Source organism: Vombatus ursinus, unplaced genomic scaffold, assembly GCF_900497805.2.
Source record: "Vombatus ursinus unplaced genomic scaffold, bare-nosed wombat genome assembly UNPS02009770.1, whole genome shotgun sequence".
NCBI lineage: Eukaryota > Metazoa > Chordata > Mammalia > Diprotodontia > Vombatidae > Vombatus > Vombatus ursinus.
Window position 1 is genome coordinate 16,139,812 of NW_020949548.1, and position 19,707 is coordinate 16,159,518.

A 19,707-nucleotide genomic window follows, 5' to 3' on the forward strand; every position below is an offset into this window, starting at 1 on the left:
CTCTCTCTCTCTCTCTCTTAATTTCCTTTTTAGCCTACATGACCCTTTATCATTTGTTTTCACTTTTTTACACAGCCAATAGGGAGACAGAAGCCACCAGTGGCAACTAGTTCAGGATCCTTAACTAAGAGACAAGAAACCAAGTTTGATTCCTGGTCTTGTCGCTATTTTTATTACTTTGAGCAAATAAGTTCTGGCTTCTGAGGACCTTGGTTTCTTTCTATGGAAAATGGCAATAATATCACCTTGCCCTGTCCCCCTCCTAAGGTTGATGTGAAGGTCCAATATGATAAAGAGAGAAAGCCTTTTGAAATTGTAAAAACCATTTAGAAAAAATGGTCAAAGATTATTATAATTGAGGGAGAGGAGATCCCCATGTTCCAGGCAACTGAATATGGTGTTGGCACTGATTAGAGTAACTTGGGAGTTAGGATAGGTAGAGGGTGAGAGCCTTAGAGGAAAAGGGAAGGTGAGGAAGCTAGAACCCCTTCCCACCTGGGTCACCCATGACACACTCTACTTATGCCACCCCCCTACGATGACTTTCCCTGTTCTCTCTGAATCTTTCCCATTCTTCAAGTCCACTTCAAGTTACCATCTCCTGGAGGAAATTTGTTTCTTACATATGCTGGTTATGGCCTCATAACTTGAAAAGCTTAGTTTGGACGTTGGGGGTACTTTTAATGACTGCTTTGAGGTTGTCCCACTGTTTCTAAGACTGATTGACTCCATGCTGTCCCTAATGACTATCTTGATGTTGCCCCCTTTCAGGTTGCCCCTGATCCAGGTGGACTCTGTTCAGAGATGGATGGAGGACCTAAAGTTGATGACCGATTGTGAGTGCATGTGCATCCTCCAGTCGAAGCCCATTAGCCTAGAAGATGATACCCAGAGTGAGCTGATCCCATCTTCACAGCATGGCCCCTGTGACCACCTGCAGCTGCTGTTGAAGCGAGCCTGGATCATTAGCACTGAGTTGGGAAGGATTGGGCAGAAGTTGGACCGGGAACGATGGGGGCGGGTGCACAGTCTGAGTGTCCGGCTGACCTGTCACGCACGCTCCATGATCAATGAGTACAGCATCTTCAGCAGAGGTACCTCTGAGGAGATGGAGCAGGTCAGTGGCTTAGGTATTAAGGATAGGCAGAGGAACTGGGAATGCAGATGCTTTGGGGTTGGGGGACAGGAATGGTTTAAATTACCAATGTAACAGATTCATGAGGTGACCTGTGTGCATGCCAACAATGTAGGTCACCATCTCTAGACAGGACACTGCATACACTCCCTCTGGGCTGGCTCACATTGAGAGGTCTGGGTTCTCAGGATTACCACAATGGGCTACACCTCAAACTCTCTCAGGGTGTTAAGGACAACCCTATTGAACAGAGGATACACACATATGTATGTATGTATGTATGTATGTGTATACATACAAACATCCATACATATATACTCTTCCAACCTGCCACTGTAGCTCAAGAGCTACCAAGTATGCTTCCAAATTATACAAAATCAGCCGTTTACAATGATGGCATCATTAACTCTCAAACATAAAGTAATTACTTAATGATAGGACAAAAGCAACAATAAATAATACATTAAAGCTATTTAATATAAGGTAATGAAGGAGTAATCAATTTTTTTTTGTTCATTTGTGACCCTATTTGAAGTTTTCCTGGCAAAGATACTGGAGTGGTTTGCCATTTCCTTTTCCATCTCATTTTATGAGACAAACAGGGTTAAGTGACCCACCCAGGGTCACACAGCTAGTGTCTGAGACTGGATCTGAACTTAGGAAGACAGCCTTCCTGATTCTAAGCCCAATGGTATATCCATTGTGTCATCTAGCTGCTATAATCAATACATCACAGTTAACCCATAGACTTCAGTTCCACCCTCCTATTAATGCACATAGTAGACAGGGGGGAGAATGGGAACAAAGTTACAGAAACCTAACAGGATCATATGAGGGAGGACTATGCATGTGTTTGGGGTAGTTTCCAACTCTGGACTGCAGGTCTTCAACTGATCCCTTCAGAAAGAATCCATACCACATTAAACTGCTTCTCTACTAACTGCTCCCCTTCTGGCTCTCTCTTCTTTCCTTCTGGGCAAATCTGCTCTTCTGATTGACAAAGTATTGACAAGCTGTTTTAATTCACAATCATCCTTAAAAGGGTGCACTATCATAATGACAAAGATTACCTTTGCACTAGAGAACTGCAGAGCTCCTTAGATTGGCTGTCTAGGCAATGCAGATGAACCCAACCAGCTCCTCGCTAGAGGATGCTGTATTGTCTTGCTTTAAATTTCTTAAAGCAGCTGCAAAGATTGTCTTTCCTCTTCTATTTACTTCATGAGGTAAAATTCATGAAACCGAGAATTCTAATTTAGTTACTCTATGGTCCCTGAAGAGTTATTTCATTTATCACATTGTGAGTTTAAACCTCTCAAACTCTAAAAACAGTTACATGCAAACGAGCTGAGAGACCACAATGCCCTGCACCCTCAGCTATTTTTCTGTTCTCAGTCAGTTCTTCCAGGTTCTCTACTTGATCTTATAACATAACCTGTCACATTTTATCTCAAAATTTTATTGACACTTGGATATTAACAAGTCTTTATAAATAAAAGTTTTGTTTCAGGCTTTTTTCACAATAAAAAATTTTCACGTATGAAAAGGGGAAGAGTTTTAAATCCTTCACAAGTTAATTTCATATTTTTTTCTTTGTATAACAGTTCACTTTGCCCCTTTTAGCAACCAAACTGGTCATATATGAAAGGACTAGACTCCAAACAAAGATTTGTGGGGTGCTGCAGCAGGGCTGAGTGGGGATAGGCATACTTCCCTGTGAATGTGTTTTCTGTATTTAAAAGAAAATTGTCTGATGAGTGCAGGAAACGGTCATGATGTAATGTAAAGAATGCCGAACTGGGTGTTGGGAGCCTGGAGTAAAATCGCCACTTTGCCACTAACTCAGTGAGTGAATTTGGGCAACTCATTTAACACTCTGATCATCAGTTTCATCATTCGTAAAAAAGGGGGTTGATTTATTTGATTTCTAGTAACAGTTTGTGAATCTATTACTAGTCACATTGCTAGTGGAAAGAATCCTGGACTTGGAGTTACAAGATATTAATTCAAATCTTGGATATATGATTGTGATCTTGGATAAGACTACCCTTCTTTGGGGCTTCCGAGTACATTGGAAGACATTAGGCTCTGCTCTCAATGTAGTTATTATTTTCTTTCCACCAAAGGTTCCCAACCAACAGATGTGAACCTACTGATAAATCATAGGGTTCTAGATTTAGAGCAGGAAGGATCCCTCGGAGATCACCTAGTCCAACCTCATTTTACAGAGGAAGAAATTTTTCAGAGAATGAGGTTTTCAAAGTTGAGATTCAAACTCAGGTCCACTGACTGATTCCAGCATTTTTTTTTTCACAAAAACAAAACAATGAGCTTATGTCTTGACCTCTAAGTTTACTGCTGTCGTCACATCTACTGTCCATTTCCTGGTGGGAAGGGCAGCATAAGGCAGCTCTTATCAACTTAACTTCCCAACCTGCAGGGCTTCATGGTTGGCATCATACCTATTCCCTTTATCATGACCCCTTACCAGGATCTTCAGCAAATGAAGCATAACTTCTGGGAATAGAAAGGTGGAAATCTGTCAGCTAAGTCTTCTCTTTCTGAAGAACTTTGAACATCATTCATAAAGTTAAAAGTCCAGCAGCATTAAAAAATTGCATATGTTCCCTTCCTTTTTCCTTTTCTTTATTTTCTTTTTTTTTTGTCCTGCAGTTTCAGAAGCTGTTAATGGAGAAGTGCTCTGAGCTTACAGCTGTCACTGAAAGGTAGGTTTCACCACCCTCATTTGCTCTGGACCTTTCCACAGTTTAGTAGCTAACACACATCTCTAAATTCCATTCTCTAAATGATCATTCAGTGAAATCATCATATCTGTCAGTCTCCTGGCTACTTTCTAAGGCCCCTCAGGAGACCCCTGCCAGGGAGGGACCTGTTTCTTTTGACCAGCTCTTGGCCCATTTGATTTTCCAGATGTCTCCACATTGATGATGAGCAGGTCCTGAAGTCCATGAAGCCCTGTGTGAATGAAACCCTGAGTGCCGTGGGCCGGTACTTTAGCCAGCTACTGGAATTAGCTCTGACACAGGAGGTACAGGTCAGTACAGATATTCACTGGGTCCTGGAGACTGGGAGAGGGGGAGGGATGAGTTGGGCTGGCAGACATATCTTGTTTCCCCAGACAGGATTCCTCCCCACTGAAATAAAATTCAGAGGGAGAGGCTGCCCCTTTAGGACCATCACCACATATGTTCCATGGAGTAGATTCCAATCTGATCCTTGCTATGCTTTGTAGCCCTAGCTTCTGGTATTATGGGTGGTACATAGTAGGCACTAAATAAATGTTCATTCATTAACAAATAAATAAATGTTTGCTGAATTGCTTTGAACTGCAAGGACTTCTACTAGACACTGGAGGTGAAGAAAGAGACAAAGATGAAGTGGAGAGAGATGATATAAAGGAGCTTCCAGTCTGGTAGGAGAAAGAAAACATAGACAACAACCATAATAACATGATTCCACTAATGGAACATCTATGGCAGCTGTGGTGACTGCTTGCACTTGGCAGAGAAAAGAGGAGAAGAGAAAAGAAAGGAAATAGAGAAGAGAGAAGGAGAGGAGAGGAAAATGGAAAAGAGGGGGACATAAAAGAGGAAAGAGAGTGAGAAAGGAGAAGAGAGGAGGAAAGGAGAGAAGGAAGGAAGAGACTGAAGAGAGGAGAGACAGAAGAAAGAAGAAAGAAGAGAAAAGAGAAGAGGAAAGAAAAAAAGGGAAAAAAGAGAGGAAAGAGACAGAAAGATAGGAAGGAAGAGAAAGAAACATGACGAGAAGTCCCCCATCTTAAATTCTACTGAATGGGGCAATCCTCTTTGGCATCTCACCCCCCATTAGTGGAACTAAAGGAGCAACCAGGAGTCTTGGGTTGTGCATGCTCAAAGCACAAGACTCTTGGGAAAGTGGTCAGGGATCAGGCTCAGCTCCCACCATGTTCCATGGGATTGTCCTCAAGAAGCTTACATTCTGGGGGTGGCTAGGTGGCGCAGTGGATAGAGCACCAGCCCTGAAGTCAGGAGGACCTGAGTTCAAATCCAGCCTCAGACCAAACACTTGACACTTACTAGCTGTGTGACCCTGGGCAAGTCACTTAGCCCCAATTACCTTAAAAAAAGAAACCATTTGTTCCAACCCTTTTATTTTACAGAAAAGTAAATAGGATTAGTGAAAGAAGGGTAAGAAAAACATCTCCTGGTCTTTTGCTTTTCTGTCTCTAGCCTGATTTCCCATCAGCCTTTTTCATGTATCTCTCATTCCAGCCAAACTGACCTACGTGGCATTTCCTAGGCATGATATTCCATTTCCAGTCTCCAAGCCTTTCGTTGGGATGGCTGTTTTTTCTGGAATTCTGTCTCCTCACTTCCACCTCTTGTAATTAATTCTTGGTTCTATTCAAGATTCAGTTTAAGGTTACCTCCTACATGAAGCCTTTATAGTCTTCCCAGTAATAGCAGTTTTACTCCAATTACTTTGCATCTACTTTATATGCAGTTAATATTTACTTCTCTGTGTACATGCACTGTTTTTCCTTGGTAGCATGTAACCTTCTTGAGAAAAGGGGCTGCTTTCATTTAGCACCTAGCCTGTTATATAGATAAATAAATGCTTGATGTATCAAATTCTGTGCACAAATTACAAGGATATAATTGAGCAGAAGAGATAAGATTGGCCTAGACAAAGCATGCTATAGTGGAAAGGATAATGTATTTGAAGTCGGAGGACCTAGGCTGGAATATCTACACTGGTACTTATTACTTGTGTGACCTTGGGCAAGTCCCTTCCCCTCTAGGAGCCTCAATTTCCTCCACTGTAAAATGAGGGGTATAGACTAAGCGATTTTTGAATTCTTTTGTTACTCTAAATTCCATGATCCAGAAGAAAGTAGAGAGGGTACTAGGCTATAAGAGCAGGAAGTCATACTGAATGGACAAGACAGAACTTTAACCAAGATTAAAAAAGACTAAAAGTCCTAATCATTATTTTCCTGTGTCTTTAATAGAAATTGGGAGTTTTGAGGAGAAGTGGGTTGGGTTGGGAAGATAATGGGGGAAGATAATGTTTTGGACATGCTGATTTTAAGATACTTATAAGACAGCCATTTGGAAATGTCCAAGAGGTAGTGTAGGACAGGAACTCAAGAGAGAGACTAGGACTGGATATATAGACTTGGGAGCCATCTACATAGAGATGATATTGACACCATGAGAGATGATGAAATTGGAGAGGGGGGCAAGGAGAGAGACAGAGATAGAGAGAAGAGAGAAAAGGGAAGAGAGAAGAGGGAAGAGGGAAGAGAGAAGAGAGAAGAGAGAAAGAGAGAGAGGAGAGAAAGAGAGAGAGAGAGAAAATACAGGTAGGAGAACCAATGTCATGAAAAAGAGATGGTTAATAGTGTCAAATGCTGCAGAGAAATGAAGAAGGAAAAAGCTGTCTGCTTTAACCACTGAGATATCATTACCATCTTTGGAGAGAAAAAGATTTAGATGATTTATAAGATCATAAACCTCAATGAAGTGGGTTAAGATAGTTTATAGTTTTTGGGATTTTTTTGGGCAAATTTTACACAGTGAATACATTTACATAATTTCTTTTGGCAAAGAAATGATCATGCCCCTCACTTTTTTCGTAAATTTATGAAAATACTTTTCTCAGCTTGTTTTTATTCAAATAATGTTAATAATTTTAAATAATTTCCCAACAAATTTTAAACACATAATAAAATAATGTTATTTGCACAAAGATCCTTTAAAATTTTCATACCACAATATAACCACAATATTAAAAGATCCATAACATTATTAGTAATAACAATAATTAGGGGACTATTTTCTACACAAAATTTCTCAAAATATTGAGTCACTGATGATATTGTTATTCAATTATTTTTAAATCACTAATGGAAACTGTTATTTTATCTCTATAGTAGCTATATGAAAAAATCCCATTCCACATAAATATAATATTAGGAATGGTAGTATAATTTGTATCATTTAGCTTAGAACCAGAGAACATTTCATTCACTGATAGCCAAAAAGTAATAAATTTTTTTCATGTTTAAAGATTTATTTGATCTATTATCATAAGAAAAAATAATTGTTCTTGAAGATCAAATGCATTACATCAGTTCATGGCAAATGGATGCCTTAGCCATTTGTATTTAGAAAGATTTAGTTCTTTAAAATAATAGGAAAATTATTTTTGTAAGACAGGTTATGCTTAACAAGCAGATCTTTACTTTCTACTATTTCATTTGTAGGGCAGGTATTTTTGAAATTAGGAAACAAAATAGCATTTTTGTAAATTTATTATCTATAGTTCTACCTTTTTCATAAATACAGTTATTTTATTTTTATGAATCAAGTATGAATAACATGCTTATATATACTAACATAATGTACATCTACATATACACACATACATATATGCATATACACATTTATGTTATATACAGCAAATGAAATAATTTGTTTTGTTTGACTCTGCATATTTTTTTTGCCATGTGTATCTAAAACCAAGAGCTACCATTAAATATAATGGAGATAAACTAGAATCCTTTCCAATAAAATCAGCGATAAAACAAGGATATTCCTTGTCACCTCTTCTATCTGACATAGTTCTACAATAGCTGACTATAGCAATAAGATAAGAAAAAGAAATTGGAGGAATAAGCATTAAGAGAAGAAGAGATGAAATGACCACTTTAGCAGATGATTCGAAGGGTACTTAAAGAACCTTAAAGAGTTGACTAAGAAATTAAGTGAAACAATGACTTCAGCAAACTTGCAGTATATAAAATAAATCCACAGAAATCATCAGCATTTCTATATAGTACCAATAAAACTCAAAAAGAAGAGAAAGGAGAAGAAACTCCATTTATACTGTTTTGTTTTGTTTTTACAAATATGACACCATTTGATTCTCACAACAATCTTGCAAAGCGGGTGACATTGTTATCCCCATTTTACATTTGAGGAAACTGAGAAGTTTGAGGTTAAGTGATTGGTCCAGGGTCACACAGCTGTAAATATCTGGGGCCAGATTTTAACTCATGTCTTCCTCAGTCTCCCAGAACAGCATTCTACCTACTGTCCCTCTTAACTACCTCTAAAAACAAAAGGAAAATAAAATGATCTTTCCTTTCCACCAATAGCAGCATTTGTTAATTCCAAGATTTGGGCTTTTGATTTTGTGTTTCTGTATTTCCATTACTTAAACTGTCTCTATTATTTTAATTTTGGCTACTCTAGTGGATTTTTCTCTTCAAATTTTCTCTTACTCATCACAAAGGAGTGTTATTTCACTTTATGAAGAGACAAAATTTAAGGCAATTGGTATTTAATGGTTGCATATTTCAAAAGATTATATGTAACTTTTTGTGAGTCATTTCGATTTTTTAAAAAGTTGCAATTTTGGGAAAATCAGCTTATTCTATTATATTTACTAAAAGGAATATGGTTGAGAAATATAACAAATATTGTGGTCCTTTTCACTTCCATATAAAGATTAAGTTTGACTTCATACAAATCCCAGAGGCAGCAAGCAACTTGTTGATATATCTTATCTGTGTCTCGAGTCTATTCTGACTTGCACAGATAAACCTTAAAAATATAGCAAAATAATGTAACACACAGATATCAATTTATTGATAAAAAGCCTTTAAAAATTTCATACTTATAATATAAGTGATAGATCACATCTGTATTGAGAGTCACCACCTGCCAACTCAAACCAGAGGTTATTTGCATACACTGTATTCAATAATTGCTCTGCTTCATTCACTGTCAGTTGGAATGGATTCTCTCCCAAGTACTGCTTTTGTTGATTTTGATTTGAACATTGTTTTAGTTGAAAAAGTGGATGATGCATTTAAGTGAAAGTTATTCTTTAAAATATCCAGTGATTTTTGCCCATTGCCTTGTCTTTATTTCCCACTTCCCCCAACTCCCAACCCTATGCACCACAGTTTGGAAAACTTGGGGTTAATAAGTGAAAGGGAACTGGGCTTGGTGGCACAGCCTGTCCCTGCTACTGGGGGAAACTGGGGTTGGTGATCACTGAAGTCTTCTGAGCTACAGTAGGATAAAAGCCTATTGGGTGTCTTCACCCAGTCTGGCGCCAATATGATGAGCCCTCAAATATGGGAGGTGGAAGGGTATTCAGCTGGTTGCATAAGGAAGGGTGAATCTACCCAGGTTGACTGAAATGGATTCTCCTCTACCACCTAAGGACCCTAGTAACAAGGAAATTCTGAGGGTTTAGAGTACCTTTGCATAAAGTTTCTAGAGAATTCTAGGTAGTTACATGTAGCTATATGCCTTGCATTATATTTGCAGCTCAAGAATGGACTATCTGTTTAACACAGATAATCTTTTTTTTGGTGTGCTAGACCCCCTTGGCAATCTGGTGATGCCTGTGGACCCCTCCTCATAATCCTGTCATTAAATAATTGAAGGAAGTGCTACATTTCAGTTAGTGAAAATAAAGATTTTTCAAATTTCCCAAGTTCACAGACCCTCTGAAATCTGTTAAATCCAACCTGAAATCACACTCAAAGTTTCAACAAACCAAAGATACATTTGGGGTGTTAAATCATGATGAATTGGTAATAAAGCTTCAGGAATTCCAGGATGAGACAAAGGTATGACAAACTGCATAGATTCAAACAACTCCAAAATTATTAGATTGGGAGAAATGTGTATCTGGAATGTGGTGAAATACTCTAATATATTCCAGTCTATTGGCAGGTAATTGTTCAAGTTTGTCTTCGGTACCTAGCTATTGGCTTAAGTTGGTAGCCTATGTCTTTCAGCTGTAGGAGTAAAGCCTTTTAATTTTATTTTACTTGTACATTTGAGACTTTAATATTCTACCTTTAAAATACTCTAAATACCACATTAAAAGAGATTTAAGCTAGTGTTGAAGAAGAACTTGACTGGAAGGTCCTTCCTCTTGGAAAGAGATTGCCAAGAGACGTGGAGTTTTGTTTCCTGGGCTAGTTCATATGCCCTCTTGCCCAAAGACTAGAGAATGGACCAGCTGACTTGTAGAAGTTTTTTCTAGCAAAAGGATTCAATCACTTCAATAATTTTACTACTAGGGCTGAGGAAATGGGAAAATCAAACTGTCTGAGCCTTCCCAAGTGTATGTTTGAGAAAAGGACCTTCAATACATAAGTTCCTTACTAGTAATTATAATCATTCATCCCTCTCTAGTGTGTAATTATGGTCTGTATGGAAAGACATTACCATGAAATCATTATCTTTCCCATAAATGTCTTAATGTGAGTGGATGATTGCAAAAGACACTGACGCTGGATTGTTTAATGCGATGGTAATTTGAAATAGGTGCAAACAGAGATCAAGAACACCACGTAATTCTCATTTGTGCTCAGGACAATTATAGACAAAATCTGCATTTTAATGCAAAAGGGTTAATATGGCATGTATGGTTGCTTACGGTAATAATGAAAATGGATTCGAAGAATTGAATACCTTACAAAGATTTGTAATGACAGACCCACTTTATTAATTCTGCTTTTTGCAGAATCCAGAGCCACAGATCTCTCTCTCTCTCTCTCTCTCTCTCTCTCTCTCTCTCTCTCTCTCTCCATCTTCTCCTTCTCCTTCTCCTTCTCCTTCTCCTTCTCCTTCTTCTGCTTCTTCTGCTTCTGCTTTTCACTTTGAATTGCCAAGTTTAAAATTGCTGCATGGTCTGTACTAGCATGGGATCTCCTACTGAAGCCCTCTGTTGCAGCCTTAGTTCGGAGTTGTGTAGAGGTGATCTCTACTTCCCAGAGTCTCTGCCCGTGGAATAGAAGCTGCTTCTAGCCCAAGTCTGGTGATGGGAGACGGGTTCGGGTCATTTGTAAATGTGCCTAGTCATTGCTCAATAGCATTCAATCAGGAACCAAGAAGTCAAATGGTGGGAGTCACCGAGGGTCGAAGTTTTGCAAGGCAGGACTGGCCTTTTCCTTTAGGAAAAGGATATCACAAGGTAAAACAGACAGTTTTGACTCTATAAATTAACAAGCTATTGAATGAATAAAATCAACAGCTGGAAAGGGACCTCAGAGTCCATCTAGTTCAATCCTTTCGTTTTATAGATAACAAAACAAAGGCCCCAGAAGGCTGAATGACTTGAACAAGGTCACATAGGTAATATCAGAGGGGGACTTGAATCCTTTGGCTCCAGAATTGAGGCTCTTTCCAACTGGTAGAATTAGAAGGGAAAATAGTACAGCAGGAGAAAATTGTATCAAATATCACTGGTAACAGTCAGATACTCAACATACAGAGGGATTTGAAAGACATATAATGGGGACCCATTTTCCAGTAGATAAGGGATCAAAGGATATAACCGAATAGCTTTTGAAAGAATAACCATTTGAAAGTATAAATAAATAGAACTATAAATAACCATTTGAAAACATGCTTCAAATAATTACTAGTAATAGAAATGCAACTTGAAAGAACTCTTAACTTCCACTTCAAGACAGACAAGTTGACAAAGAAGGTACAAAAATTCAAATACTCAATGCTGGGAGGTCTGTGGGAAGACAGGCTAAGGCACTATGGATGGAGCTCTCAGTGGTCTGACCTTTCTGGAATTATGCCATTTGGAATTACGCAAGCAAAGTGACTGGATTGTCCATGTCCTTTGACCCAGTGATCCCATTATTGGGCATATACTGACTTTTATGGTCACCTCTTATCCTTTGGTTAAGAAATCTCCCCTATCCATAAAGGTATTTCTTTCCATTCCTCTTTAACTTGTTTATCATGTTGCCTTTTATAATTTAGGTCTCATGCTGATTATTATATATATGGTATTGGATGCTGGTTGAAACCTATTTCCTGCCACACTGATTTCCACTTTTCCCAGCACTTCTTATTGAATAGGAAGTCTTCCCTCAGTTGCATATACTCTTGGTGTAGCTTTCACAGCATCAGGCTCCTGAAGTTTAGGGAGAGGGATAGTGAAACTGGCATCTGGATAGGAGATGAGTGCAGTTCCTATGGGAGGAATGATCATGGAAACAATTTCCCCTTCCTCCTGTGGCTTTGAGAATGAGATAGTGTCCCTCAGCAATGGACTTTCAGGTATGCCCTTTCCTCCCTTCTCTGCTAGTTCGAAGAGGCTGTGGGAGATGAAAATTCTTCCTTGACCAGAAGCTATTGGCATTACTCCTGCCACTCTGATATTTAGGCTTTTATATTTTACTTTCATTTCCAAAGTAACAGATACAGGACTTCCCAAAAGTCTTTGTGCATCTTAAAGCTATCAAAGACTAAGCTTAACCTATTAAAGCTTAAAACTGCCCTAAGACTTGTCTGATACCTTGTATAGTTTAGTCTAAATGTCAGCTGAGTGATTGCTTTGGGGTGATGATGATTGAAAAAAGAGGTTGAGGGCATGGGCTGGGAGAGATATGATTTATTTCTGGAAGGGCGGTAGACTTCTAGTCTTAAAGCACAGAGCTGAGGAAGTCTGAGTGGGGTTTGAACCTGGCTCAGCTGATAGAGGTTGGGTGGAGAGCCAAGTGTGTTTGCACATTCCCTTGAGTCAACAGGTGCAGCTCAAACTTAGGGAGTCACTTGATGGTTTGTTCAGATATATCTATACCCCCTCATGCTGGTGCAATGACACATTGTTCCCAATGGGACTGACTCAGGAAGGGCAAATGTTTCTGTGGGTTTGTCAACCACAATTGTTTATGATTCTTGCTTCTCTAGTCTATTCCACTGATTTATTTATTTAAAAATATTACTTTGTAGTATAGTGTGAACTCTAGATACAGTTTGAGTATGCTCATCCATTCTAGTTTTTTTTCATTATTTCTACCAAAAGATTTCTATGTTTTCTTATTATTTTGTCTAGTTCTATAAAATAACTCCTTAGTTATTTGGTATGACACTAAATCTGTGAGTGAATTTAGGTATTATCATACTTTTTATTATATTGGCATGACCTAACCATGAGCAATAGATACCCTTCTAATTGTTTGTTTTCTTTTACTATTATACAGTGTTTTATATTTCTATTTATGTATCATGAGTCTGTCTAGATAGGTTGACTCTCGTATATATAATTTATTTTGTAGTTATTTTAAATGATATTTTTTCCTATCATTTTCTTCTAGGTTTTTTGTTATTGCTATATAAACAGTGATGATTTTTATAGAATTATTTTGCATCTTTCTACTTTATTATAGCTATTTATCATCTCAATTAGTTTCTTTGCTGATTCCCTGGAAATTTTCTTCTTTTTTACTTGTAACATGAAGATTTGTTGATATTTTATGTTTATTTCACCTTCATTTCCAAATATATCCTTCTTTTTCTCTCCCCATGGAGTCATCCTTTGTAACAAAGAATCAGAAGAAAAAAGAAAAAGTTCATCAAAACTAATTTCTTTTCTGTTCTTTACGATACCTGGCATTAAATCCCCCTAAAGGCCACTGACAGCAGAAACTTCGAGTATCCTGTATGCCGACATTCATTCTGTCCCAGTCAGTCAATGCCCTGTGGTCCTCCACTTTTTCTAGGACAATATTTTTGAGTTGAAGAAAGGGGATGACCTCTAAACTGGGTTTACCTGACTTCCTCAGGAAATGAGTAATTGGCATATTATGTGTTCTCTGTTCTTGGTGTTCAGGTGCTGGTGAGAAAGATTGATACTTCAGATAACCTTTACACTGCAGAGTCTACCACAGGGAACCTGTTCAGCCTGACCCAGGAAGGTGCCCCTTTATGCCGTATCATAGCAAAGGTGAGACTGGCAGGTGGTTGGTGGTGAAAACAGTGAAGATATGGGGGTGGAGTGAATGGGATCTATGGATGAAGGATGAGGCAGTATGGAAAAAAAAACCACTGAACTGGAGAGTATATGTAATTGGTTTCTAATTCTGGCTTGATCATCAATTTTCTATGTAACCTTGGGTGATTAATTTCCCTTCTCTGGTCTTCTGATCTCCTTTCTGCAAAATGAGGGAAGTGATTTCTGACAGGCCTTCAGCTCTTAGGTTTTATGAGTCTATGAAGTCATGGGACTCTGTAGTCTACAGATGACAACTTAGTAGAGTTAGAAGAATGCTGGAGTTGGAAAACCTGGACTTTGAATCTAAGCTTTATTACTTCTCATGTGACCTTGGGCAAGTCATTCAACCTTTTTTGTGCCTCAGTTTCATCATCTACAAAATGAGGAGGTAGGACTAGATGATCTCTAAGGTCCTTTTGAGCTCTAAAGTTTTATGGCCTGGACCGAAGAGTGCATAATCCCAGGGATGGTACGGTCTCTGTGGCAACCTCCCTGGGTTGGCATCTCCTGATTCCCAGGGCATAATGGCATCCAAGGCCATCTCTCTCCTATCACAAGCTCAAAACTATCCACAAATTGATGTTTCTTGGTCATCGATTTATGGTTAGTTTTGACTTGGTTCATGAACCTGGGCTTACGTTTAAGTGCCTTGTGTTTGACTTCTGTACTATTACTTCTATACCATCTGCCTTAAAGAGGAGAGGCCTCCTAGGCCTCTGTTTCATAGGAGAAAGAGTGGGTTGGGGAGAGAAAGGGTTAAATATAGCATCTTCTTGGAAAACAATACTGGAGTGGTTTTTTATTTCCTTCTACTCCTGAGAAGGGGGAGGAGGAGAGGGGACGAAGTCATCTCTTTGGTGTGTATGCCTCCCTGAAGTCAAGTGTGTAGTCTTGTAATGGGATATACGGTATAGAAAAGCACCAGGTTAAGAGGCTGGGGACCTGGGCTCAAAACCTGGTTCAGATACTTACTAGTTGGATGACTCTGGGACCTTCTTTCCCTTTCTGTGCCACTTTCCTCACTTGTAAAATCAACGGGTTGAATTAGATTCTCGCAAAAGTTACTTTCAACTCAGACATCCTATGATTCTACATTTTCTAGTCTTAACATCTGCCACCTATTATTTGTAGAGACCTGGGGCAAGTCACTTCAAGTCTCTGGGCCTCAGTTTCTCCAGAAAAATTTTGGCATGATACCAGATGTAGTCTAAAGTTCTTTTTAGATGTAATATTCTATAATCCAGTGGTTGCTGTTAGCCCTGCTGGCAAGGATCCTCTTGGAAAGAAGGAAGGAAGAAAAGAAGGGAGGGAAGAAATAAGGAAGGAAGAAAGGAAGGAAGGGAGGAAGAAAGGAGGGGAGGAAGGAAGGGAGGAAGAAAGGAAGGGAGGAAGGAAGGAAGGAAGGAAGGGAGGAAGGAAGGGAGGAAGAAAGGAAGGGAGGAAGGAAGGAAAGGAGGAAGGAAGAAAGGAAGGGAGGAAGGAAGGAAGGAAGAAAGGGAGGGAGGGCGGAAGAAAGGAAGGAAGGAAAGAAAGAAGGGAAGGAGGAGGAAAGGAAGGAAGGAAATATGCATTTATTAAGTACCTACTTACTGTGTGCCAGACACTGAGCTAAGTGCTTTACAAACATTATCTCATTTGATCCTCATAACAGCCTTGGAAGGTAGGTGCTGTTATTTGGGTATTGTTATTATTCTCATTTTACATTTGAGGAAACTGAGGCAAAGAGAGGCTAAGTGACTTGCCTAGAGTCATGCAGTTAGGAAGTGGAATCATAGACTACACTAATGGAAGGGACCTTCAGGAACATCAAGTCCATTTCATTGAGAGAGGGAGAAGGAGAGAGACATAGGCTTTTTTTTGAGAGAAGGCATGTTTATAAGTGTAAATAGAGGTATTAGCCTTTGGCCTCCAGAATTATACCTGTACCACAAGGACTCAGTTGAATTTTGGGAGTGATATTTGATTTCTGACGCATATGAAGCTGTCAGAAGCTATGCACACGTTGAGAACAGCTGCTCCTCTTTGTGAGCAGCATAAGAGGGGCCGGTAGGGCCAGGGATGTGTGAATGAGCAAGGGAGTGACTCACTCCCAATGATGTCAGCCAGAGAGAGATGATCACAACTTTCTTTTTCCTAAACTCTTTTAGGGCTTGCGGTGAGGCTGGGGTCAGGGATGAAATTTCCAAATTAAATATTTTGAGTTTCAAACTGAATGTTTCCAATTCCTCCCAGGCTATAGTGAGTCCTAGGGTTGAGTGAGCACTTGTTCCGTATCTGGGATGTGGAGTCCTTAGAAACCAGAGCTTTTCTGAGTCTACCTGAATCTAGACTGAGGAAGAATTCTGTGGCAAGGGTGTGGTTGGAGGAGAGGGGGTATGCCCTCGGGTGCCTGTTATCTCTTCCCAGAGTGTGGAAAGAAGTCTGTGAGATGTCAAGGGGTGAATTAGGGCAAAGAGAAAAGGAAGGGGATGGAAAAGCCCTTCTGGGGATGATGAAAAGATGAAAAAGATAGCTAACATTTCCCAGTACAGAATCAGCCTCCAAAAAGTCTTGGCAGGTTAGAATCATAGACAGAAGCTAACAAGATAAGTTAGTAAGGATGAATGTAAAGATTTGCACTGAGGTTAAAAAAATCAAATGTATGAACTACCAGATTGGGGAGATCCAGCTAGGAAGCAATTCATGAGGGGAAAAAAGAATTTGGAGTTGTAACTAACTGAAAGGTCAAACTGAAGTGAGTTCTATGTAAACTTCGGCTACATAAACAGAAATATAGGGATCTGGTGGGAGGTGAGGCCCCCTTGTCCTCTGCCTTGCTCAGATTACATCTAGAGGTTGGTATTGAGTTCTTGGCCCCATACTTGAGAAAGGCTCTGATAAGCTTTAGGAAGACACTTTCAGAGGAGGGTAGATTCTTGCGGTAATTAGAAACCAAGCCACATGGGGAACCATGAGCCAGAGTTTGATTGGATAAATTCTACTGCATCATACTTTCAGACCAAGGAGAACAGTGAAGATGGCTGTCACCCACAGGAGGGTTGGGACTAGAGACAGCTCATTGAAAGACATAGAAAGCATGGCATCCCTTAAGCACCTCTGATGATAGCTGGACTTGACTTGGGGTAGGGGCCGAGGGTCACTATAGGACTGCCAGCACTTGGCCCTTTTCATTCATTAGAAATTAAGTGTATCTTATTCTCAGATCACTGAACAGAACCTTGTACATAGTAAACACTAATTTAAAAACATTTAGTAGGAGAAATCTATCATTTTAATCATTCAGTCAATGAATCAACATGTATTAAGGACTTACTATGTACCAGGCTGTGCTAAATACTTTTATTTTGTAAAGTTTTATTTATGCTTTTTGTTTTTATATCACCATATAGAAGGCTTCCCTTTTGACAAAGAAAAAAACAAGTAAGCAAAACCAACTAAGATATCTATCACATCTGATAGTATATGCAACATCCTACAGCCATATCTCCTTACTTCTCCAGTAAAAGGAGAAAGGCACCTTTTTTTCTTATCTCATCTCCAGGACCAAGACTGGCTGTTCAAATGATGCAGTTTTCAACCTCATTTTATTTTTTTTAACATAGATTTAATGATTAATTTTTTTCTGCCTTCTTCATTCTGCCTCAGTATGTCTTCCCAAGATTCTTTGAGCTCTTCATATTCATCATATTCCATGGTGAATCTGTAATATTCATAGTTACAATGTAATTCTATTACATTTATACCCCACAAATTGTTTAGTTATTACCCAATTGATGGTCATCCCCTTTGTTTCCAGTTTTTGGCTACCTCAAAAAATACTACTCTGAAAACTTTGTTATTTATCAGACCTTATTCCATTATTGACTTCCTTAGGTCTATGTCTACGTCCCAGTCCCAGAGTTGGATCTCTAAGTCAAAGGGTGTGAATAGTTTAGTCATTTTCTTTGCATAATTCCAAACTGCTTTCCAGAATGGTTGAATCAACCCACATTCTGGCCATGATTAATATCTCTATTTGTGTGCCTATGTTCTCACATTCCCTCTAATTTGGACTGGTTTTTTTCTTGTTATTTCTTGTCAATTTTCTGAGTGTGAGTTGAAAAAAAGAGCTATTTGAATTTACATATCGAATAATTATTTAGAGTATTACAATTGCTAATAGGTTGCAATTTTTTTGAGGAATGTTCAAATCCTTCAACTACTTGTCTCTAAGGGAAAGGTTCTTGGTCTTTTAGATTTAGGTAAATTCCTCATAAGCTTTGGATAGCAGACCTTATCAGAGATATTTAATGCAATGATTTCCCCCTTAACCAACATCTTATTTTGTCCTTTTCCATATCTTACCTTACTCTAGCTCCTCCTAAATTTCAGGCTTCTCCATTGCTAATTAGACTCCTCTCCTTTTGGTCTTGGTACCTCTTGCCTGACCAATCAGATCATGTCAAGCCTTTCATACTTGTGATGTAATTGAGCTGTTATCCATTCAGAGATTTGGGGAGAATGGTTGAGACACCTGGAGAATAGATATTTCTTTGAGAAATTTGGGCTCTTTGGATGGTGAGGGCAGCAATATAAGCAGTCAGAATCAGAACTCAATTCTTTCACTGATTACAGCTGATATGTCTACTCAAGTCAAATCAATTAGCATTTATTAGGTTTTACTGTATGCTAGGCACTGTACTAAGTGCCGGAGGGCCATCAAGGCAAAAATCAGTCCCTGCTCTCAAGGAGCCCACAGCCCAACATCCAAACAACAACAATGCATAAACTATATAGAGGGAAGGTGCTATGATTAAGGAGAACTGGCAAAGGCTTCTTGCAGAAGACAGGACTGAAGGAGAGAATTCTAGCCATGGGAAATACAGCCAGCGGAAAGTGTCTGGAGCTGAGAGATGGGGGAATAGCAAGGAAGCCATTGTTATTTGGATGATGGAGTATGTTGGGGCGAGGGGTGTCAAGTAGAAGAAGACTAGATCCTGTGTTATTGTAGGAAGAGGTCAGGTTATGAGTGTCAAGCAGAGAATTTATATATATGTATATATTTTTTTTTAATTTGGTTAGGCAATGGGGTTAAGTGACTTGTCCAGGTTCACACAGCTAATAAGTGTTATGTGTCTGAGGCTGGATTTGAACTCAGGTCCTCCTGAATCCAGGGCCAATGCTCTATCCACTGTGCCACCTAGCTGCCCCAAGAATTTATATTTTAACCTGGAGCTAACAGGAATTATTGAAATAATTGGAATTTATTGACTAAGGGAAATGATGCGATCAGATTTACATTTTAGGAAAATCAATATGGCCACTCAGTGGAGGATAGACTGGAGTGGGGAGAGACTTGTGGAAGAGAGACCATCCATCAGGTTATTACAATAATCCAGTCGTGAAGTGATGAGGGCTTGCACCAGACTGGTTGTAGTGTCAGAGGACAGAAGGAGGCATATATGAGAGATATCATGAAGGTAAAAATGACAAGATGGCTATTGATTAGATATGGGGGTGGTGGTGAGAGGGAGAGTGGGGAGTTGAGACCCTTAGATTGGGAGCCTGGGTTACTGGGAGGATGGTAGTTCCTTGAATTACCCATAGGGAAGTTAGGAAGTTTTGACCTTATTCTATTGTTGACTTCCTTGGTCTATGTCTATGTCCCAGAGTTGGATCTCTAAGTCAAAGGGTATGAATATATCTGTGCGCGCGCGCGTGTGTGTGTGTGTGTGTGTGTGTGTGTGTGTGTGTGTGTGTGTGTG

General features: G+C 39.2%; 1 protein-coding gene across 1 annotated transcript in view; it reads left to right on the forward strand.

Annotated features, from left to right (window-relative positions):
* Positions 1–19,707, forward strand: part of INSC (INSC spindle orientation adaptor protein) — a 173,325-nt gene that overhangs the window by 54,787 nt on the left and 98,831 nt on the right. The window contains exons 3-6 of the mRNA XM_027852570.1: positions 772–1,117; positions 3,809–3,861; positions 4,067–4,190; positions 13,802–13,915. Of these exons, the coding sequence (XP_027708371.1) occupies positions 772–1,117; positions 3,809–3,861; positions 4,067–4,190; positions 13,802–13,915 (637 nt within the window). The remainder of the gene's footprint in view (positions 1–771; positions 1,118–3,808; positions 3,862–4,066; positions 4,191–13,801; positions 13,916–19,707) is intronic.